We start from the raw sequence: 25,834 nt of genomic DNA, 5'->3' as shown, positions 1-25,834 counted from the left end.
AGTTTATTTTTAATATAAATTTCTCGGAATTATATTCTATTCGGAAGTAATATAGAGAATTGAATCCTGTTCTTTAAAGTGTGAAACGTGTTTAATTGCGACTAATTTTGCAATATCTGAATACTGACCTGCGACGTCGCAACCATAATTTAGACCAATAGCTCGTTGCTACGTCAAGTTCATTTCGAACTTAGCAGGTAACATATACATACATTTATAAAATGGTATTTTAATAAACAAAACAACAGAATGACTCGACCTTTTGCCGGTTTTGTGTATACCAGCTCCGATATACTTCTTCATGATAAGGCCATTTGTAGCACGGGTATAATTCTCGTTAAAAACATGGTTTATACGTTTGCGCGTATAATATGCAATATGCATTAACAAAAATAGTACGTTTTGAAGCCTTTAAATAACCCTTGCATTTAAACAAACTTGACGATAACAATGATACAATACATTTATAAAACAATTAAATGTTAGCAAATACGTTTCATTTTTGCGGTAAAACCTTGTGTATTTATAGCAAGAATTTTTTTAACCTTTAACCCTTAAAACGCGTGTGGTAGTTTAGCCTCTAAACATCAGAATTGTAATTCCATTTTGTATGCAATCATTGTAAAACAGCGCAGCACTTTTAGGGTTAAGAAATCAAAAAAAAAGAGTTTGAAAATGTGTTTCCAAAGAGAGACCACCGTTGTTAAGTATTATTTTTTTTTAAAGCAAATAAGATGGTTGTTTCCCTTTTTTATCTCATGATACAATTTTCTAGAATCAATTTGAAAAAAAGATTCTTGACTATAAAGCGTGTACTGTAACAAGAGGTTACAGGCAAGAAAATGTAGAATTTAAGTAGGTCGTAAATGTGAAACAAACAAGAAAAAACAATATTTAGCTAACTTGTAAACATGGGCGCCCGCTGGATCTTTTGCAAGGTGGGGGGGGGGGGTGCTAGTTGCCACCTATGGCTCAAAGTCGTGGCTTAAACTTTTTATTACAAAGAATATTAAAGAAAAGAACTAGTACCGCCTCCCCTCCCCCCATGCGATATGAAGTGCACTGTAAATTTAAGTGCTCTTTCTTTCCTAGTGCTATTACAGCATGGTATGCGTTGCCTGAGCCAGCCAGGAAAACCAGTGACTTGGCAGAATTTAAGTCTTTGGTTAACATGCATGACGCATAGGACGTAATCATCTTTTTTTTTTTTAAGAAACTTTTGTATTTTATAAGATAAGATAATACTTATTTCATGAAATAAATAAAAAAAACAACTAACATATGAACGAACTATTTACTCATTTTACTGTACACGTTGGTGAGTTTATCCGCCCAGTGCATCCCTACGGTCGATCAAAATACAAATGCAAACGCTGCCGAAACTGTCAATAACTCTACTACTGAATCGCTTCTCGATGGACAAACCGGCGATGAACGCATATCTGGCATTTCTGTCATTCTTCTTTACGTTGCAGCTCTTGCATCGTTTTAGGATGTAAACAAAACAAGTTGGACTGAGCATTAGTATTGCGTGAAAAGCGAGACGTTAGTGGAGAAACGAACGAATCAAGAGACGGAATGTAAAGTCACGTGTTCTGTAATAATCCCAAAATCCAAACATGTGGTTTTTGCACAGTGTCTCGGCAGCACCGACCCAATACCTTGTTTGTCTGCCAGCAGTCTCGCTTTCGACAAGACGCCATTCCTGAGGAGTTCCTCAGCATGGTCAAGTTGGTTTTTGATTATGTCATTAACATAACTACTGATGCGCTGTTGAGCGGCCACTTTTGCTAAGATAGAGAGACTGCAGCATCACAGAAACTGGTTCAAGAGCAGTTGAATAATTGATGACAATTAAATCAGAAACACATTAGAGGCAGGCACTGATTAGTGATTACACATATGCAGTTTGTCTGGTTTCAATTACAGCCGTTATTTTAAAATACTCCTAACAGTCAAAGATCTTCTCAAAGTTGTGACTTATAGCGCGAATGAATTCGTATTTCTCGATTCTTCGTGTCTCACAAAAAAAAGAGGTAAATTTAGCATCAACGCTCTCGCTTGGGACTGTTGCGTAAAAATAGATAATCTTCTTGATGACACCAACAGCATTACGTTTATCTGAAACGTCATTCATGCCAATGAATACAAGTTTAAAACTGTGGGACGCGCAACGACAAATGCTGTTTTTGGATATTTTTCACGAATCCTTGCCTGAACACAGTTCATCATGGGGTAGCCATCGTAGCCTTGGCCGAGTAGTTTGTCCATGTAAAAAATGTAGGGCCTACATAATGTATTCGCTTACAATGACGTTAGACACACGCAGTGTGTCTTTCTTAACAACAGTGACAAAACCAATGAATTTTTATCGAGTACAATCGCCATCAACATATCCAACGCTCAAACACATCTGTTCAATGCCTGAGATATCTGCATTTTCATTACCGAAATACCAAGAAAACGCAGTTAATTCATGCTTGTATATTTTGGTTTCTTGCTGCTGCCAGTGCTCCGTCGATACAAATCAACGTTTTGACTCAGAGGATGGCATGGGAAGCAGTGGCGTCACTAGGGGTGTGCGGTCCGCACCGGTTGACACCCGTAAGGGGAGTGACACCCAAGTGAATAAAAAATGGACTTTTGGAATAACTGACAATTAAAAAAAAAGAAAGTGTCAGTGGCTAAATATTGGAACGTGTTAGGCACAATTGATAATTATATAATAATAATAATAAGGTTTGTCTTCGAGTCCGAAGATTAGTGAGGAATGCAGTATTTCTCGTGTCTGCGCAACCCAAGCTGTGACCTACCTATTTTGCCACATCCATATTTAAAAATATTTTGGCTAAACATATTTTAATTTTTTTTTATGAAATTCTACAAAATGTCCAAAAAGATTTTGGGGTGGGTGTGACACTCTGAGTTATCCCCATCGGGTGACATCGACCCTAGTGACGCCGCTGCTTTCAATTCTACCCCCCCCCCCTTTCCCCCAAAAGTTAAAAAATGCTTTATTTCCTAGTTGGCATTTAAAGTAGCCTAAACGGAAGTAATAAAATTGATTCAGAACGAGGCTGTATATTTTGATAGCTGATACTGAATAAAAAAAAAAGGTACTGGATTCTAGATTTAGCAGTAGTACTATCTAGATCTACATACTTAGATCTATTATCATCTATGTCTATTATTCTATATAGAGATCTAGATCTATAGTCCAGGCATAGGTAGTCATCAATTAATAAAATATAATTGTAGACTTAAGTCTTAAGTTTACTTAGACTTTGACTAGTCTTAAGACTTAACTTTAATAATAAACTAATAACTAATAACTTCTAAGTCTTCTTAAGAAGTTAAAGTGACTGTTAAGTCACTTGACTTGACTTTGACTAAACTAAAGTCTAAGTTGACTAAGTAAGTTCTAATTCTAAGTTAGAGACCTATCCTAGTATACGCCGTATACTCAGGTATACTAACTTTTAACTAACTATTATAATAATTATTATGTCTGTACTAATTAGTCTTATACTTATACTGTCTATAGTATAGTCTATACTTCTATACTATACTACTATACCATTATATATTTGATATCATTATTATGTATGATTATTACTATAGTCAATAGTCCATACTCATAGCCCCATCCCATAGAGTCATAGACATAGAGATAGTTGAAAATAGTAATAGTTGATAGTACTAGTAGATCTATACAGTAATTATACACCTAATCTAGGTACTTTGTCAGGATCCCAGCCGTCGAATGATTACCATAGATCTTGTCTAGTATAGAGCTTTCTGAGAGGTTTACAATGATACCAAACTTATCTTTCTAGACCTATGTTATATAGGAGTTAGGAGCGAAAATATGCCATTTTGTGTGTATAAAATTGGACTTTAGCTCTGAGTATAGAAAATGTCCAAAATAACAGTGATTTAATTTATAAGTGGATTTTCGTCTTTTTTAACTCATCATAACTTTTAATATTGTTATAAACCTGGTGGTGGCACAGATGGGGGTAGTGGTGTGAGTGTAGTCAGCCGACGCAAATCGCCCCAGGCCAGCGCTAGACGAGCGGTCAACCGTGACGAGTTACGACGGTCAGCCGAGACGAGTGTCAACACGGCGGTTCGGGAAGGATCGATGGCGGTCCGGGAAGGATGGACGTCATGAACAGAGCTCAGGAGCGTCACGAGAGTTGTAGTCATCTGACCACCTAGAAACGTCGAGCGGCGTTCTGTCCGGTTCGAGAAGGCCAGTAGGGACCCTATATAAGAGCGGAGGTGTCGCAGTCAAGACGGTTCACGGCAGGGGTTCAGAGCCCGGTTCACTACAGTCCGGTCAACTACAGCACAGTTCAGCGGTGTGGTTCTGTACGGAGCATTACGACGGTTCAGTGCGGAGTACTGTCAAGTACAGTTGAGACAACTGGCGTCTTGATCTTGGTCTGTGATCGAGTCCGACACAACGAGCCTAGTGTGTGAAGTCAGTCCTGAACTATTGAACCAAGTGCAAGCCCGGAACGAGACGGAGAGGCCAGTGCAAGAGTTGATACGGCGGAACGGTGTTATCGGAGAGATATTTGTACAGCGTACATGTTGCCAATTGTACAGTATTGGCTGTTATTTATTCAACTATTAAAGTGTTACGTTACTTTGGAGCCCTGAGTTTTCAAGTTCTTTAAGTTGGTGGTGTATTGTGCAGTTTGCAGAGAGCCTGGATAGTGAGATTTGTAACAATATTGACTTTATAACCATAGCCATAATAGATCTTAGAAGCCATTCTAAGCTTGAAATTTGGTACACTTTAAAATTTATATACCTCAAATATATATATATATATATGTTTTTTAATATGATTGCTTTATCTCACATACAGCTTACATTCATTCACAGCTAATCCAATAGCTTATTAAATAAATTGACTTCGATCCTTTTTCTAGAATGTTGTTTGGTAGAAACTTCCTCAGCTTTATTATAAACATATTTTATTATGTAAAATAACACCTTGATACCTATGGACTATAGATCTAGATTCTAGAGTAATCTAGACTACAACTGAATTTGAATCTGACACTGATCTCTGATTGATAGACTAGATCTAATTATTCTAATAAAATAATAGGCCTATTAGATACTTTATATTTATAAATATTTGTATTGCTTTTAGATAGAATCTAGTAAAAATCAAATCTAGATCTTGAGTCTAGACCCAGATCTCTAGGCTCTTAGATTTTAGATTCATACTTAAAAATAAATATATATTATTATTATCATAGGTCTAATTAGATACTCTACACTAAATCTATCACAATAATAATAATATAAAAATCATAGAGATACCTTGCCACAGTGTAACAGATTGCATGCCTCAATGACCCTCAGCAGAGCTAAACCGGCTTAACTAACCATGGCAGTGTGTATTTTCTTGCCTGACTACTCAACACACAACAAACACTATCGCTTAGTTGTCTTGTCATGACCAACTACACCTAGTCTTACACTAACCAGTTTGTTAGAATCAGTCAGAAACACTTATCTATTTACTTTTTGGGACAGGGAGGGGCTTAGATGAAAATGTTATATTTTTTCTCGAGTTGGTTATCTCCTAAAAAATCCTTTTAGATAAATATATATATATATATATAACTGTACCATAGCTCTGGACTAGGCTGTCACTAAGCCAAACAGCTACAGTAAGAATGAAGCAATATGATGGTTAAATCTAGTTTCCCTTTCAGTATTGTTGAGGGAAGTAACGTTTGCCTAAGCTAAAAACAGGCTCAAAGAACCCCCCCTTTTTTTTTTTTTGAGATGTCAAGAATTTACTGACTAATTTATTAAATATAAACGTTTCTAAGCATTTAAATGTAAAATGGTAAAAAATTTACTATTACAACTTTTTACACAGAATTTAAATATGTCAATAACTCAAATTTGAAAAACCATCAGAGTTTCCCTTTAAAGCTTTATTTGGCAAATTTGGTAGTGCTGTTAAGTAAATATTTTTTCTATAAATAAGGTAGAGTATAGATCTAAAATTATATTGAATCATGGAATTTCAAAATGAATAGTTAACATATCTTTTACTTATATTTTAGTAATTTATTTATCTGGACCAGACAGACCTTTGACATTCAAATCATTGATGGTTGCAAAGAATAAAAACTCTGCAAAGAATCTTTAATTTACATATAATATTATAACTGTAGTATAGTGATCTATTTAATTAATTACATCAATATTTGTTTTATAGGTTGGAAAATGAAGTAGTCAAACCTTACCCCAACAAATCTGAACTTTTATGATAAGGACTGCATAGGTGGTGGCAGACCATGTTGCAGAACACTACAGACCTCCCAGAGCTGGAGAGCCAACTAAATCTTACTGGTGAGGGTGTCACCTTGGATGAGCTGCTTAACATTACTACTCTTGATTCTGTAACAACGCCTGTTCCAGACCATGCTTGTGACAACAGAGAGTATGAGATTGTCTCTGGCATTGCTGCTGCTGTGTGCATCACCTTTGGCATTCTTTACACATTTTTTGGTAATTGAGTTTCTTCCTCTCAAAGATACTGATAAGTTGTGATGTCATTAACCAGTGATACCCAAAATATGGCCTTCGAAACATTGGCACAAAGTGGAAAAAATAAAAAAAGGTTGAAAATGTATCTTTACCTACTTTAGGGCTCTCATATTCTCTCTGATGGAATGGTACCATGACCTCCAACTGATTAGTTTTGTAAAGAAAGTGTAGCTGTTTTTTTTAAAAAAACAACATATATATCAGCATTATAAAATAAATATGGCCACATCCTTGGTTTGAACCATGAAGAAAACATTGATTAACTATGATAGAGATTGGAGGATCAATGGGACTATTTATAAAAAAGAGACAAGAAAATGAGTCTGTGGTAAAGGTACCTACCTACATTTTAAGTAGATAACTGATTGAAGCTATTTTCTGACACATAAAAAATAAAAATTGTCAAATATTTCATTAATGAATGCATTTATTAAATTCAGGGCTTTCTAGTTAAATAATTTTCAGAACAATTTTATTTCATTTTCTTGTAACTTTTCTGTCATGTGGCGCGGAAGTGTTGGAAATTAATATAGCCCGCAGGTCGAACTAGGTTGGGCATCACTGTCATAAATCATTTAGAAAACTAGTGATTAGTTCAAGCTTCTAAAATAATATTTACTATCAATTACTAAACATATATATTGGCAATTTAGTTTGTTACTTTTAAAAATCTGTTGTGGAATATCTTTTTTGTGTATGCTCATTTTTTTTAAATTAATGATAAGTAAATAAGTTGGCTCAGAAAAATTCTTCTTTGTTTCAATGGCACTTCATTTTGTGTTTTTTTTTATCTATTTTTGTAATGTTTTATAAGCCTGTTTTGTTTTGTTTTTTTTATTATGCAAGTGATGGTTTATTGTTCTATATATTGTTGATACTTAACATTTTCATTGTCTGTCGTAATGTGTCTTTTCAGTTAATTAATTTTATCACTTGTGCTATTGTTGCTTAATGAGCTTTCAATAATGATAAAACTTGCTGATCTTTCTTCTGGTTGTTTATCCTACTCTCTTGATATTTACCTAAGTTGAGGGATCCTTAACAGATACTGTATTTGTGACAAGCTGAGTTGGAAGAAAACACCAACCTGTGGGTGATTGGTGGACAGAGCAATATAGAAGTGCAGAGCTTCGAGAGAAAGTGGCAATGGATTGGATTAGAAAATATGCCAACAACAGAGCTAGACAAAGTGGAACCCTCATGGCAGTAGACATAGAGGAAGCCCAAAAAGAATGTGGTGTTGTAATGTACTAGATGAACTTGAGTGGACAGGAAGATTATTAGGAAACTAAAATTTCTCATTAAAAACACATAGTTTACTGTTTTAGGGGTTGGTTTAAACTAATTGTTGTAGTTTGCTCTCTTATTGTTTGGGTATTCTGTATCCATTGATGTAGTAAACCAAAATGCTTAAATAAATGTCGACTGTGGCAAACTGCATAATAAGCTAAATAAGAGGAATGAGTAAAACCCAAAATCCACCTTCTAAACACAAATAATTACATGCAAAGCTTGCTTGAATCTTTTTTTAAAATAATAATATAAATTAAAGTTTAAAAATAAGTACTTTAACAAAGTAAGTAAAACATGCTTATAATGCTATGATACGAGTAAAATTGATGTCTGCTATATATATAATTTGCACTATAACTTAACCCTAGCAATAAATGTCTTTGTTGAGATTTATCTTTATAAAACTTTCATGTAGAATTTGCACAGCTATTGTTAATGTCAGAAATAGTTTGTAAAATGTTTTTTTTTTCTTTTTCCAGGATACCGGTTCTTTAAAGCAATCATGTTTCTTACTGGCTTCTTGTTCTGCGCTGTAACTGTTTATATGATACTGAGTGAAGTGAATGTTTTACCTCTGGAAGGAGTCTTGGGCTGTGCTGCAGGAGCAGGAGTACTTGTTGGTCTAGTTGCAATGTTGATTCAGTACATAGGTCTGTTTCTGACGGGCTTTTGTTTGGGCCTCTCCGCAGCAGCCATTATTCTTGTTGTAGTTGAGCAGTTCACTCATCCATATAATATGTGGATCCCTATAGTTGTTTACCTCATTTTAGGCATTGCTACTGGCCTGCTGGGCCTCAGGTTTCAAAAAGCTGTTATTATTTTGAGCACTAGTGTAATTGGTGGAGCTCTGGCTCTAGCTGGAATAGACTACTTTGTAGGACTTTTGAGTATGACCTTTTACTTGTGGGATAGGGTCATTGCTAGACCTTCAGAGCAAGTGTGCTGGTTCAGCTGGCTTATTTTGGGACTATGGCCAGTGGTAGCCTTGGCAGGTGCAATAGTTCAGTGGAAATTCACTGGGCATGAAATTGATCATAGAATAGGTAATTTTAATTATTTTTTTAAATACTATATAACTTTATAGTGAACAAACATTTTTTTGTTCTTATTTTTAGGTTTCAGAATATTATCAGCCTTCTATTTTGTATTTCATTCCAGTTTTAAGAAGGGAGCAAACTTCTAATGTGCAAACATCAAGAGCTAGGGAAAAACGAGAAACACAGCAAACTCGGTATAGACATTTATATCAAGCAAGAAGAGTCAAAGGCGATGTCATTTCCCAGGTGAGCACAATTGATCAATTATTAATGTATAGTTTAATTCTTGTAATCATCTTTAGTTATAAAGATTGTGATTATTCCCCTTTACTATATTTTTATGTCATCACCCAAATAAAATATTTTCAATAATTAATACATTTACAGACATGCTCATCACACAACATTTTCTGGAACTGTCCCATATAATTTGCCAAAAATGTTAATTTCTGCTATTTTCTTTTACAAGTCAAAAGAAATGCAAATGGTGTATGAAAATTTTTTTTTTCCTCTTAGACAAGCATGCATAGTTACATTTCTTAGCAAACCCTAATGTCATAGAAGATTGATTCTTTTGACATTGTTAATCATGTTGAAACAGTTTGTTCCTTGCAGTGCTTCTTGGACTCCAGTTTCTTAGAAAATGACATAATCTAGGTCTAGTCCACATATTTAGATATAGATTTATATTTGCATTACACACCAACTGTGCCTGTTGATTTGTTCTTTTGATATGTGCTCTGTAAACTTCCCCCTTTTTTTAAACACTTTTGACATGAATTAGAACGACTTTCTTTATTATGCCTCTCCTCCTACACACACACACACCTTTTACCCATGACTTTACTGACCACTTTTCTCCTCCTCCTAACACCCTCCACACACACACACTTTTTACCCATGACTTCACCGATCACTTTGCTCCTCCTCCATACACACACACACTTTTTACCCATGACTTCACCGACCACTTTGCTCCTCCTCCTCCTAACACCCTACACACACACACACACACACTTTTTACCCATGACTTCACCGATCACTTTGCTCCTCCTCCATACACACACACACTTTTTACCCATGATTTCACCGACCACTTTGCTCCTCCTCCATACACACACACACTTTTTACCCATGACTTCACCGATCACTTTGCTCCTCCTCCATACACACACACACTTTTTACCCATGACTTCACCGATCACTTTGCTCCTCCTCCATACACACACACACTTTTTACCCATGACTTCACCGATCACTTTGCTCCTCCTCCATACACACACACACTTTTTACCCATGACTTCACCAATCACTTTGCTCCTCCTCCACACACACACACACTTTTTACCCATGACTTCACCGACCACTTTGCTCCTCCTCCTAACACCCTCCACACACACACACTTTTTACCCATGACTTCAACTACCACTTTGCTCCTCCTCCTAACACCCTCCACACACACACACTTTTTACCCATGACTTCACCGACCACTTTTCTCCTCCTCCTAACACCCTCCACACACACACACTTTTTACCCATGACTTCACCGACCACTTTGCTCCTCCTCCATACACACACACACTTTTTACCCATGACTTCACCGACCACTTTGCTCCTCCTCCTAACACCCTCCACACACACACACTTTTTACCCATGACTTCACCGACCACTTTGCTCCTCCTCCTAACACCCTCCACACACACACACTTTTTACCCATGACTTCACCGACCACTTTGCTCCTCCTCCTAACACCCTCCACACACACACACTTTTTACCCATGACTTCACCAATCACTTTGCCCCTCCTCCATACACACACACACTTTTTACCCATGACTTCACCGACCACTTTGCTCCTCCTCCTAACACCCTCCACACACACACTTTTTACCCATGACTTCACTGACCACTTTGCTCCTCCTCCTAACACCCTCCACACACACACACACACACTTTTACCCATGACTTCAACGACCATTTTGCTCCTCCTCCTAACACCCTCCACACACACACACACTTTTACCCATGACTTCACCGACCACTTTTCTCCTCCTCCTAACACCCTCCACACACACAAACTTTTTACCCATGACTTCAACGACCACTTTGCTCCTCCTCCTAACACCCTCCACACACACACACTTTTTACCCATGACTTCACCGACCACTTTTCTCCTCCTCCTAACACCCTCCACACACACACACTTTTTACCCATGACTTCACCAATCACTTTGCTCCTCCTCCATACACACACACACTTTTTACCCATGACTTCACCGACCACTTTGCTCCTCCTCCTCCTAACACCCTCCACACACACACATACACACACTTTTTACCCATGACTTCACCAATCACTTTGCTCCTCCTCCACACACACACACACTTTTTACCCATGACTTCACCGACCACTTTTCTCCTCCTCCTAACACCCTCCACACACACACACTTTTTACCCATGACTTCACCGACCACTTTGCTCCTCCTCCTAACACCCTCCACACACACACACTTTTTACCCATGACTTCACCGACCACTTTTCTCCTCCTCCTAACACCCTCCACACACACACACTTTTTACCCATGACTTCACCAATCACTTTGCTCCTCCTCCATACAGACACACACTTTTTACCCATGACTTCACCGACCACTTTGCTCCTCCTCCATACACACACACACTTTTTACCCATGACTTCACCGACCACTTTGCTCCTCCTCCTAACACCCTCCACACACACACTTTTTACCCATGACTTCACTGACCACTTTGCTCCTCCTCCTAACACCCTCCACACACACACACTTTTACCCATGACTTCAACGACCACTTTGCTCCTCCTCCTAACACCCTCCACACACACACACACTTTTACCCATGACTTCACCGACCACTTTTCTCCTCCTCCTAACACCCTCCACACACACACACTTTTTACCCATGACTTCACCGACCACTTTGCTCCTCCTCCTAACACCCTCCACACACACACACTTTTTACCCATGACTTCACCGATCACTTTGCTCCTCCTCCATACACACACACACTTTTTACCCATGACTTCACCGATCACTTTGCTCCTCCTCCATACACACACACACTTTTTACCCATGACTTCACCAATCACTTTGCTCCTCCTCCACACACACACACACTTTTTACCCATGACTTCACCGACCACTTTTCTCCTCCTCCTAACACCCTCCACACACACACACTTTTTACCCATGACTTCAACCACCACTTTGCTCCTCCTCCTAACACCCTCCACACACACACACTTTTTACCCATGACTTCACCGACCACTTTGCTCCTCCTCCTAACACCCTCCACACACACACACTTTTTACCCATGACTTTACCGACCACTTTGCTCCTCCTCCATACACACACACACTTTTTACCCATGACTTCACCGACCACTTTGCTCCTCCTCCTAACACCCTCCACACACACACACACTTTTTACCCATGACTTCACTGACCACTTTGCTCCTCCTCCTAACACCCTCCACACACACACACTTTTTACCCATGACTTCACCGACCACTTTGCTCCTCCTCCTAACACCCTTCACACACACAAAGTTCATCCTACATACACTCTTAAAGACCAACTGAAGAGGTTTTGGGGTCAGACGCAGAAACCGGTGTTATACTTTTTTTTAGATTCATAATGCTTAAAAAAACATACATACGAAATTTTAGACCTATATTCTTTGTAATAATTTAGATATAAGCAATTTAATGTGAGTTTTAGGGACTATTAAATTTCACAATCTCGAAGCCATTCGAGATCAGTATTTCCCAGACAACCAAGGTCGATGACGTAGTTTAAGGGAAATTAGGTCAAATTTTTCAGTTTATGGCTTAGCGTATTTCCCTATTACTTTTTACAGGAATGCTAGTTTCTAAAAACAAAGGCGACTAAAACACGCCAATTTATAAAAAGTGGATGTTAGAGTTGGGGAAATTAGGTCAAATCACGCAATTTATGGCTTTGCATGTTAGATCTACTGTTTGTCGGCTTATTCTTGATCTAGTCAAGCGAACAGCGTTTCAGCCCACGCAGTACCGCGAGCCTCAGTTCACATGTTTCGTTTTAGTCAAGTTACGCAATTTATGGCTTATGTTACTGCTTCAGGCTTATTCTAGTTCTAGATCTACTGCTTTTGATCAAGAGCAGAGTTCTTTTCTCAGATCATTAATGATGTACGAAGTAGACCTAAATTTAGATCTAAATCCAATTAGATGAAGTCTAGATCTAGTAATAGCAGTATTGGATATTTAGAGATAAGACCTATCTATTTAGACATCCGATCGAGATGCTGGGCCTAGACATAGAAAAACAAAGTTTAAAATTATATACTCTATCTATACACTTAATAGTGATTATTAACCTATAGTCGTCCGTAAATAGGCCCAATATGGGAAAAAAAAACAATTATTACAATGTGAATGTTGAGCTCATTCAATGTAGTTATTGTAGTATACGATTATATTTAGTTTGAATCTAGAGTCACAACCCCGTACAACATTAGGCAAATAGCTTTAACTTAAACCTTAACTTAGACTTAAAAGTAGTCTGATTTAGATCTACTAGTAAAAAAAAGTACTAGATCTAAATTTCTAAAAAGTAATCTATAAGGCAAAAATTAGACCTAGATCTACCAATTCTATAATATTATTAATATACGAAATATGGATTTTATTACACTCTTATTTAAATATATTCGTACCGTATATTCGGGCCTATATACTTACATAGTTCTATAAATATATATCTAAAAATTAAAGAGTTTTCATTTATCTCACGCTTGACTCATTTGTTGATTGGAATAGAATCATTAGATTATTAGATAGTTAAGTTAGCAAGTTAATCTGTAACTGTAGGTAAGTTTTAAATTGTGTTTAGACTATAAATGAAAGAGATTATCCTACTGGAGAAGGAGTTGTCGTTTTTTTCTTTTCTCTGGGAAGTCAGGGAAGTGGAAAATAAATTATAGTATCAATATAATGTTAAGTAATGCATATAGGCTACTGTTGATGTAATTATGCAACTCATTTTATTAAATTTTAGTAACCCAATTATTGCCAGTTAATCACTGAATATATTTTTTTTTTTTATTGTTATTAAAAAATGCAGAGCTATACATAATTTAAAGTGTTTAATAAATAAGGCTGGCAGTCGAGTCGAAAGATTAATGAGAAATGCAGTATTTTCCATGGCTACGCAGCCCCAGCTGCAAACTAGATATTTTGCCGCGTCCAGCCAAGACATAACCATATTCAGCTGGTGGTCAATTTAAATGTTCTTTACGACGTCTACGTCTTCTCTCATCAGTGGATTTTCTTTTGGCCTCTAATATGTATTCCACGTTGCAATTTCTAATAAATAGCATCATTCGAAGAATGAGATCCAACTTATTTTTAAAAAATGTAACCCCTTTACAGATCAAGTCATCATTGCAATGGACATTCAGATCTGCATTAACATAAAAATGATCAAAATTTGAATAGGTTTCGAAACGCAGAAAGTTGTGTGGTTTGCATTCCGAACTGTCTTCTCTGTGGTCTCAGGTTCAAACATTGACCACTGCCATTAACTAACATCCTGCTGGAGTTTTGGGCTATGACTTAATAATATTAAATCCTGATTCGAAACTTTGTCTAAACCTAGCAAGTGAAAAGGAACATACTAAAATAATGTTGTGTGTATAATGAAGAACTCTATTAAAATGTGATTTTGTATTTACATTTATTGGTATTTATTATATAAAATAAAATTGTAGAATGTTTCTGTGATTTGTTTCACAGGGAATATTGTATTTCCAAAATGATGAAAGATCCATCTAGTAAACTTGTCTGTATGCCACATGTTTTCTGTAAAATAGATTTTAAAAAATTTATTTATTAACATTTATACTTAATTATGTATACATTATATATAGAACTAGTGGTTATATATATATATATATATATATATATTATATATGTTATACTGATTATCTGATCTAACATCAACATCTAACTCTTATTGTTCTTAATAATAATAAATTACTCTACTCTAGGTCTAGGCAATCTAATATATATAAGACCAGGGTCAGTCTTAAGCCACTGCAACCTATGCGGTCGCAGTGGGCCCTGCACTTTCATAGGCTTCGTGCTAATTCTAGGTGTAATAGTTAAATTGCAATATATATATATATATATCGGTATATATAAAACCTGGAAATCTCATAAAAATCTCCTGAAAAATAGACAAAATTGTGGGTGTCATTCATTCTGGAAAACGCTAATCCTATGCGAGATAAACGAAATAAGACATTGTCAGCTTTCATGTACTAAAATGTAATAATCAGGCAAATTTTCACGTTAATCAGAAGTTTCCATACTTTATTTACTTTAATAGAGTGACTGGCATTTTAATATGCCATAGGTTGCAAAGTTTGTAAAGTAAAGTTAATTTGATCGTAATCTTGTACTTAGTAAAGATTTAATAAAATTCAAAGTCGAATTTTTTTAAAATACGAAATCTTAATTTTCACTTATTATCCTTATTCCCACCCAGACTAGGCCCCGGGCAATCAGTTTCACATAGGGCCCCGCAATCGTTAGGACCCGCCCTGTTTAAGTTTAAGACTTAAAGAAATGTCACATGTGTTTAGTAAAAATCTGTATTTTATATTACCAATATAAATGATGACTTATCATTTTTTTAGATCTAAAGTTTAGCCTTATTAATAAGTATAGTAAGGGCTAGTAAAGAGTATAAATATATTCTAGATAGATTTAGCTTAGGCTTTAGGTTTAGTCCTTGACTATTATAATATTATATTTATATCTATGAATAATCTTTATGCTATTGCTAGGACACTACTCACTTGGTCTTACTATTACAGAACAGAGATATACAAATTCAAGCATTAAAAAATGTTGGCGACTGGACTTAACATAGAGGCTAGTCTAGATTACTCTAGATCTACTTAAATTAGTTAAATCTACTAGTTTATAAACTATTACTAGTATTACTAGTAGTAATACTACAATTAGTACAATAATACAAGTCAAGTATTTATAAACTAGATCTAGATCTAGTGAGTGACTAGTAAAAGTGTTAGAAGGCCTAGCTAGAATTAGAGATATAGAAAATAATATAGAATAGATAGATCTAACCATTTAGTTTTGTTATAATAAAAATTATAATAGACTAATAGTATACTATTAGTATACTAGTACTATTAGACTTAGTATAGTCTAAGTATAGTATACCTAGACCTAGATGATCTACTAGTACTTGATGATACTAGAGACTACTACTAGAGTAGACTAGATCTAGATCTATGATCTAGTGACAATCTAGTGACTAGTCCTATTATAATCTATCTATAATTATATTAATTCAATAGTCTGCTCTATAATATATTTTGAAAAAGTAGAAGAGTTCTCTTCAGGGCATTTTGGTGCATCCCATGATAAGTATCATTTAAAATTGTTGGACAGCAAGATTTAGATAAGTTTATCATCTGAATCGCTATCAATAACGTATCCAGCCATGTCTATTTTTATTTACATTTTCTCAGTCCATTACAATACGTCACTTCCGGTTTCGGCCATTGAAGCTGATTTTCAAATCTCGTTATTTTTTACACTTTCAAATTACTTTTTCTAATATAAATACGCTTTTCTAAAATCTCAAATTTTTAGGAACTAACTTTGATGCTATCTACTATCTAAATCAATCGCTATCTCAATTTCGAAAAAAACCTCTTCAGTTGGTCTTTAAGGACTTTTCTTTGGCTTCTCAATTCAATATTCTTTCCTCCAATAAACAGGCCACACTTCTACGATCCCCCCCAACCTACTTTTTAGCCATGAATTAATATATCTGTTATGATGAGTTGAAACAACCTGCTTTTATTTTTTTCTATCTATCTTTCTGTCTCTCTCTCTCTTTTAGCGTCCTCCAGTTAATCAACCCCTCACCACACACTTTTCAGCTTACTTAATATAGTATCTTTTGTTTAGTTTTAGTTAGGTTTTTTGTTGTTTTTTTAGCAAACAATGTACAGTGTAAGATATCGCAAACATTTCTTTAGGCCATTAGGCTTAGATGTGAAAAATATGCAGTTTCCCAATGCCACAATTAATATCCCCTCCTGTTTCCCACACTGCATTTATTTTGGCATTGCGTCCTCTGAAGAAAAAGACTTTTGTAATTGTTATTTTAAATTTAGAGAAAAGACAGTGCTACGAAGTTGAGTAGTCTTATCCATATGATCCTCTCTCTTGGTCTTATCTACACATGCACAAAATCATTATCAGACTTCAGATCTATCATTTTGATGCTATTAGGCTAAGTTTTGTTCTTTATAAAATATGATGTAAGGCAAATTAAAAATAAGTTGACTTAGGAAAGAAAGAATTAAATGCTTTTGCTTTAAAATACAGGAAGTCTTTTTTTTTTTAACTATTTCTATTTATGTTTTTTATAAAGAATATGGCCTTTTGGGGAAATACTGAAAATAAAATGCACTTTAATAGAAAGCTTGTGGTTTTTTGCAAATTGTGGCATTCAGGTTGCAAATATGTCAAAACTGTGTTATAGTGAGCACCTAAGAGGTGTAAGAGGAACATGTATGAAATTTCATGCGAATCCATTTGATAGTTTAAGAGATCACTTGATCAGTCAGTCAGTCAGTGGTATTTCTGAAATTTTAACCTTAAAAAATCATTATTTCAAAGATTCAGCTTCTCTAATGAATACATTCAAAATTTTTTTGTTTTTAATTATTTAACTAAATGTTGAGGTTTTATGTGTTAATGAAAGAATCTAACTCATTTTGTTGTGCTTTGTTTGTTTTCTAGACTTTTTTACAAAGTATTGAAAGCAAGCTGTCTCCGGCAATGCAAAGCCTAACCGCCTTGAACACAGAGCCCAGCAATGAGGAGGAAAGTACTGCTACAACGACACTCACTCACTTGACTTGATCCCTTTTTTCCATGGCATGTGAAAAACAAGTCACCCTGATGATCACACAGCTTCTATGACTGTGACTACTGGTTTCAAAAAGGAATAAAGAACCTTGGAGCCTGGGCATGTTTTTTTAATGTTTGCAGTTTGTTGTTGCTGGCTTTTTAGTTGAATTCTTGCTAGACATCAAAGGATGGTTATTATGTTAACAAGCATTTAAACTGACAATACTGTTCCCCAGTGTTTAAAAACATTTTTGTTTTTCAACTTTGCTCAACTAAAAATAATAAATTTTAGTTAGTTTAGTTGTTGTTAGTTAAAATGTTTCCAGAGTGCTGTTTTACTTATTTATGTAAGGGACAGCATAGAGTCATTATTTGAAAGATTTTTTAAAAAAATATTTAAGAACTTTTTTGGCTCATTTACTTGATAGTATATAATTGAAAGAGACTTTTCTCCATTCACACCTGACCTGTCTCACTGTCAGAAATATTCCAAACAACTGCTCAATTTATAATACAGATTTGTTGGCACTAGAAAACCTACAAGAAAAAAAAAGTATTTCCACCCAGGTGTTGGTATTATTTACCTTAGTTTATAATACCTCAGTCATTACTAATTGAGGTAATGATAAACTAAATGTTTTTGACAATGTATATAGCTTACAGTTGTATATATATATATATTATACAGATATATATGAACTGAAAAAGTTGATCCCATTTCCCCTCAGCTTGTGTGATGATTAGCTTGTGATAGCTCCTCCAGATTTGCTTTTTTTTTGTTGTTGTTGAAATGTACAGACTGTTAACATTTTGTATCCAGTTGTTGTGTACTATAACTAGTTTATTGTGCAAGTGGGCTTTTTTTCCCCCTTAGCTTTTAGATTTTCCTCCATCCATCATATAAAGCCAGAAATCCTTTACGAAACTGGTGAAACATTCCCCATAAGTATGAAATATTTATTATTGTCAGTGATGGGAATTTTCCGACAATTGTCGGAATTCCGATAATTTCTTCTGGTCCGATTTTCTAGCAAAAAAATCCGAAGTTTTCCAGACATTTTTTTTTTTTTAAATCCGATTTTTTTTTTTTCAATTTTTTTTTATGAAAAAAAAAATCCGATTTTATTATTTTTCCATTTTCGGAAGAATGCGAAATAAGATTTTTGATTTGTTTTGAAATCCGCACATCCGGTCTTTTGACACAATTAAAGTTCTATTTTTTTTTTTAAATCTTGTGTTACCGTATTGTCTTATAAGTCTAGATCTCGGTCCAGATTAGAGTGGTTTGAATCAGTCTAGATAGATATCTAGATTCTTTAATTTGAATACTTTTGATCTAGATCTAGACTTCAATGGCTGCTTGCCAGCTTTTGAAAAGTATTCGACTTAAACTTAACTTAGACTTAAGAGTATCAATCATGAATGATGCCCGGTCGCTATGTTACGACGTATGTAGCGCTAATCGCCGCTATTACTACAATTCAAGATCTATTATTTTTTCACTGTTGTTACGATGACCCCTAGATTTTTCTAATTTGAACCCTGCCTGCCGACTTCCTTGAGTTCAAATGGGATTAGATTTAGACATCTAGATCTATTATAATAATAATAAGATCTAGATCTACTCATCTAATAGAGTGATACTGTGATAGACCTACCGTGTACCGACCATCTGGATTTATATATAGAATATACTTTTTTTATATAGTAGTAAGTAGGCCTTCTTAAACTTCTTAACATGACTATAGTGAGTTACTGAGTATAAGCCTGACAGAATGTAGATATCTAATAATAATATATTGGATCTAGAATCTAGAAAAGTTATTAGATATAAGTAGTAGTAGCTATAGATTATAGATCTATCTATAGTGAGGGATATGTATATATTTTAATATAAAACTTATCATTACTAATTTTAAAAGCATGTTTTTCAAACACATTTAATCCTTATAGTTGTTTGAGAAAGAAGTTGTTACAATATCTGTATAAAGCAGTTATCTATTATAGAATGCTCAGACTGCAAAAAGCTTTCTCCTCCCATCAATATATATACAAACAATAGTGCCATGAATGCATTTTGAGTGCAGTAATGCTAAATGAAGTGCAGTTTGTGTGCAGTAATGCACAATGCAGTGTAAATGTTATGTAATACAACATTAATTAAAGAAAATATTAAATTAAATGATTCTACGTAGTTTAAAAAAATTCAGCAACATCTTTTTTTAAGTCGTCGCCACGACAGGCCAGTTCAAAAACGGGGGGGGGGGGGGCTTACAAAATTTCCTAAAATTTTTGCAAAGTCAGTTCCCATCACTGTATTGTACAGTTGTATTAATCAGATATTGCAAAGTTGAATGTTGTGTAGCTTAATTGCTTTTAGTCATTTTTCATTGATTGTATAAAGCATTTTGTGTAAACATTGATTGATCGTTGATTTGTTCAAGTGTCAGAATAAAGGTTGAAATGTAGAGAGAATCTATTTTCCCTAAATGTTTGCAAGAAGAAAAAGCACAATGAAATCAATTTTGTTTAGTGTGTGATCTGTTTTAGAATGTTTCTAATGACTAGTGTTTTAGAATGTTTCTAATGACTAGTAAGTGTTTTAGAATGTTTCTAATGACTCTAGTAAGTGTTTTAGAATGTTTCTAATGACTCTAGTGTTTTAGAATGTTTCTAATGACTAGTGTTTTAGAATGACTCTAGTAAGCTCTGTTGGATTATTAGAAACTTCCTTCTCTTGATGATTTACTCTTAAAAAACAAAATTTGCTTGTTTAGTGAGAAGTAGTACATCCAAGTACTCCTTGTTGGGCCTAGAATTACATTAGATAAATATCTGAGCATTTCAAAGGGAAAATTAACCATTACATTTTACTCATTCTGAAATATTTTTTTTTTATCTTCTCACGTTTTCGGAATGTTTTGAAAGTTGTTTTTAGTGTGATTCAAAATATAATGCTATCTTTTTTCTGTTTCGTTGATCATGGCCTGGCTGCCATGAAGTAAGTTGTAGTTTTTGTAACAAAAAATGTATAGCTTTGTTGCTTAGGATTATTTCAGGGCATTGTTCTGTATCTTCTTGAATCTTTTTAGCATCACCTTTTTTATAACACTATCTAGAGCAAATAAAGCTTTATGTTGGATTTTAGGCTTTAATGGCCAATACATATATTCAAATAATTCACTTTTATCTATCCAATTTTCTCTGATGTTTAACTTTTTTTGCATTGTGACAGTCCTTTAGAAATTACCATCACTTACATTTGATTCTGTAGACCCACACCATTAGAGAAATGTTTATATGTAACATTTAAAAGTTGACACACGACATTTTAAAAAGGGAAAAATTCTGATAATGTTATATTATATGAATATATCATAGATTCTATTGTTAATAAGGTTCAATAATTCTTGTGTTGGAAAATGCTGTATTGTTATTTATTGGTCAGCCAGTGACTGACATGCATGGAATACATTCAAACTGTATACAGTAAATTAAAATTAGAGTGCTTCTTAAATGCACTAATCAAGGATGAAGTTCTCTTGATGAGGTAGCTCAGTCAAAAAAACTACATAACTGGACTTTGTAAATATATTTGTTTTATCCTGAGATGACATTGAATATTGTCATTTTTTTTTTAGTTAATTGTGCATACTGATAGTCATTTGGGCCAACATTTCTGTAAGATAAATATGAATGCTTTATTTAGAGAGTTAATTACAAACACCACATCCCAGTTTTAAGTTGTTAATATATCATGAAAGTTGAATGTAAAAATAATTAAGCTGTTGCAAAATTTATTGTGTAATATGTAATTTTGATTTTTAATTTTTTTAATTTATAGGTTGTTTCCTAAGGTTGTAATTGCAATATAAGAATGTAAAGGATGTTTTTATCTGAACATTTTGCAAGTTGTGATATATTCTTCAATTATTGTGTGTAATAGCACCAAGAGTGTACATCATGAGATTTGTAGAGTATGTGTCATTGTGTCTGCACTTAAAGAGACTGTAGGATCTGACAGTTCCTGAAAGGGTTTAAAGTAGACTGTGCTTTCAGATGGTTGGTACTACCTCCATCCCACTTCTCAGTATTTTCTTGTCATTCAATGCATTCTTTGAAAGTTGCCATTTCTAGTCCTCTTTTACATACATCACTAGATTCACGTTTTAGTGTTATATTTCTCTTTGTTTTGTCAATATTTATACTTTCTTAATGGAATTATTAATCTGAGCCCCCGACCCCTTCACACACACACACCCCTCCCTTAATTGGCAGCTGTGTCCCATCCATAACATTCCATGGACCCAAACAATGAATAATGCCATTGCTATGCTTTGTGTGTTTGATAAAAATAATCATTATTGTATTCAATTATGTTTGAGAAATTATAATAACACAGTGCATAAATTGTCTTTTTTTTTTCTTTTTTAATAACATAAAGTAAATATGCTTGTTGTTTTTTTCTCCAGAATATGAGTTTGAAGCATATTTATTATTGCTGTTGTTATACTTGTATTACATGTCCAAATCATCTTACTATTTGATTTTCATTTGTATATTTGTTGAAATGTTGCCAATGTTAAAGGCTAGACTAGTTATTACTTGTCAGTAGCATATTAGTTTGATTCACTGCCAAGTCATAATCTCATTACTCTGTTAGGATTTATGTTCTATTGGTGTTGAAAGTCAATACTAAAATGAAGTAAAGCTATACAAAAAATGGTTGAGACTAAGGCAGATATTCATGTTTCCTGTTTAAATTTACACTAGACACCTTGTGCTTTTCTTTGCCAACTTTGAAATAGTGTAAATATTTGTGTGTGTTTGTTTGCTGGTACAATAATGCTAAAGATAATTAATGGAGCAAATAATTTGTATGTAAAAGTTACCTGTGGATCCTATGACAAACAGATACAAGTGCAGGGGTGGCCTAAAAATGTTCCCTCCTTCTCCATAGAAATGTTTACAAATATGATCACATGAAAATCTCTGTCCTCTCTTGGGAGCAGTGCTGTGAGAAGTGCATAGATCCAAAAGGAGATTATGTGGAGAAATAAACATTAATTTAAAGGACAAAAAAACTACTTGTTTCATTAAGTTGGAAACTTTCTGACCATCTGTTGATGTAAGCTTGAAAAAAATATGTAGTGGTTTTGTTTTTTTTGTTTTTTTTTTTAATCATGTTCAACAAAACAGAATGGATTGAGATAATCCCACTTCACATTTAAGTTGGTAATATTTCATAAGTCATACACTGCATCCATTCTTGTGCAGCAGTTCTCAAACCTTGTGTGTACACTTATTCCTGTTTGTCTGTCTGGTGACTGGGTCACAATGAAAAGTCTAAACTTATATGTTGACAAAAGGTTAAGAAATGGTGTCATGTAATACTTGATTTTTAAAAGATCATATTTCATTAAATTGAATAATCTAAAGAAAATCTTAACAATTTTATTGACTATCATCTTGTAGCTCCTGCTCCTGTTATCAAGTAAAATTTAAAAAGGAAAAAAAAACACAATAATATAGATAAATATTGTTTGTTCAATAAAGCTGTAGCTGCAGTTTAGGAAATAAAAACAGAGGAACTACATATTTCACCCCAACTCTGTTGCAATCAAGGCCGGTCCTATAGGTTGCAGACCCTATGCGAAATGGATTGAGCAGAGCCTAATTTGGGTTGTGATAAGGATAATAAGTGAAAATTAAGATTTTGTATTAGAAAAGAAATTAGTCTTTGCATTTTATTTATATTTTACTAAGTAGAAAATCACTGTCAAATTAACTTTATGAGCCATCTGCAGTAGATAGTAGTTTTCCCATAAAAAGCTGATAAACATTCAGATCTGTCTTTTAGATTTACTATCGACTAGCAAAATATCGCTTTTGTTGTTTTTTTTTTCTAAGAAGTCAATATAGATTTAGATCTAGATTTGTATGCCAGTGACTATTGAAGTAAATTAAGCATTTGAACTTCTTGTTTTGGTTAAAATTCTGCTTATTATTACATTTTTATTGAATGAAAGCTGACAAAGATGGGTTTTTTTAATCGCGAGTAGGATTGGCATTTTCCATATTGAATGACACCCCGAAATGACAACTTTGTCTGTTGTAAGATTTGCATGAGTTTTCAGAAGATTTTAATAATTTCAGATTTTCATTACTTTTTTTTATATTTTATAACTTCAGGAGAATTCCAGGAAGCCTGTAATGAATTAGTTAAAATGGTTTAATTTTTTTTTTTTAATAATTAACACCTAGAATTCGCATTGCGCGGGGCCTATGAAAGTGCGGGTCCCACTGCTGCAGCATAGGTTGCAGTGTCCTAAGACCAGCCCTGGTTGAATCAATCACTCCTAGAGGCATAAAACACTTTTTTTTATAAGTATATCTACTAACTGAAAGAAACCCAGAACATAAACTTTATAAACAGTTCCCTTGTGTGCTAAATATACTCACATGGGAAAACAATTAAATAGAATCAGTAGAATATGTTACTGACATTTTATATTGTATAAACCATTGTATTTTAACATCATTTTTTAAGCTCAACTTCTTCATTCTCATGGCTGCTTCTTATTCCTGTATAGTTCCTTCTTCCATTGGCTTCTTTCTACTCCATCTTTGAACATTTTTGTGTTCATGGTTCTATTGGTGTATGTCTTAGTGGAGGCTGGATGGCAACATCAGTGAGATTGGAATGCTTTATACATTTACATACCCTGGAATAAATCTGTTATTTATTGAGTTGACTGATGACCATAAGAAGCAGAAGTCGTGACCAAAAGAACTAAGTCATGTTTCTGCAAGGCCATATCCTATACTAATCATTTATCCTGGTTATTTGTGACCTACAGTTATGAGATAATGTATCCCAGAACTACAACTTTATCCATTTGTAAATGTCAGTATTACCCTGGCCTCTAAGTCAAATTTACTACAGAAAAATAGCATCCACATTTTTTGTTTCAATCACAATTTTATTTTGATGTTTAGTTTACACAGAAATTTTAACTTTTATACATTTTTTTTTAAATTTGCTTCAATGCACACATGTATATTGAAAATACATTTTTGATGATTTTTAATATTTAGAATTTTTTTTTGTAATCTTGTAGATTTGTGTTTGTACATTTAAATTGTTCATGGCTAAATCAAATGAATGCTTTTAATGTTGTGACTATTTTATTTCCTCAAAATTGTCAAGTTTTTTTTTTGTTTTTTTTTTTTTTTCTCTTTAAGTTCCGGTTAATCTGTTATTGTAATGTCAGAGATTTGAAACTTAGAAGTAGGACTGGGAGTATTTGAATAAAACGTTTGTGAAAACTGTTACATGAGTGTTGACTTTGATTACTTAAGACTGAACGAAATACAAATTACATGTAAATCTTGATCCAAAGCATCGTCGCTAGCTACAGACTTAAATGAACTTTTAATATAAGGTATCATTAAAGTATTGAGACATTAGTTGAACAAATCAAAATGTAGCTCTAGTTAATTTGTTATTGTATCTTCATTTCATACAGAGGTGTTTCTTTAACTCTGGGGCACGCCTTCCAAAAGGAGTACAAAGTTATTCCTTTTTAAGAGCTAAAAGCATGTTATATTATCATTGTCTATTGTGAATATTAGCCATGTTAAAATGACATTGTTACCAATGTTTCAAAAATGCAAATAAGTAAAATCCATTGTTTCAAATATGACCTTTTAGTAAGTACAGTATCGTATCTTATGTATTACTTCAACAAGGTTACAAAGTCAGTTTGTCTGGAAACACCAACTCAAAATCGGCCCCTGAAGTGGTCCACCAAGGCATGTAAAAAGGCAGGTTTCAATATTTTCAGAAAGAATATCATAATGAAATTCTATCAAAGAAAATTGACACAGAAGAATGGAGAAAGAAGGTTGACAGATTCTGTGTGGTG

General features: G+C 34.3%; 1 protein-coding gene and 1 long non-coding RNA gene across 3 annotated transcripts; one reads left to right on the top strand and one right to left on the bottom strand.

Annotated features, from left to right (window-relative positions):
- The first annotated feature begins 3,045 nt into the window (after nucleotides 1-3,045).
- Nucleotides 3,046-25,241, top strand: LOC106060456 (transmembrane protein 198-like). Of its 2 annotated transcripts, none has more exons than XM_056023944.1 (5): nucleotides 3,046-3,116; nucleotides 6,257-6,549; nucleotides 8,361-8,924; nucleotides 9,040-9,164; nucleotides 17,796-25,241. In XM_056023944.1, the coding sequence occupies exons 2-5, from the start codon at nucleotides 6,336-6,338 to the stop codon at nucleotides 17,916-17,918; spliced, it is 1,026 nt and encodes a 341-aa protein (XP_055879919.1). In that variant the 5' UTR covers nucleotides 3,046-3,116; nucleotides 6,257-6,335; the 3' UTR covers nucleotides 17,919-25,241. The 2 variants fall into 2 exon arrangements, with proteins under 2 accessions (XP_055879919.1, XP_055879929.1); XM_056023954.1 differs by having other exon boundaries at nucleotides 3,109-3,227.
- Nucleotides 14,667-16,709, bottom strand: LOC129925177 (uncharacterized). The gene is made up of 2 exons (XR_008776952.1): nucleotides 16,200-16,709; nucleotides 14,667-14,810 (listed from the first exon to the last, which is right to left on the bottom strand). It is a non-coding gene; the product is annotated as an uncharacterized LOC129925177 (long non-coding RNA).
- Nucleotides 25,242-25,834: the final 593 nt, after the last annotated feature.

Source organism: Biomphalaria glabrata, chromosome 1 (genome assembly GCF_947242115.1).
Source record: "Biomphalaria glabrata chromosome 1, xgBioGlab47.1, whole genome shotgun sequence".
In the NCBI taxonomy this organism is placed as follows: Eukaryota; Metazoa; Mollusca; class Gastropoda; family Planorbidae; genus Biomphalaria; species Biomphalaria glabrata.
This window is presented reverse-complemented; position numbering and strand designations above follow the sequence as displayed.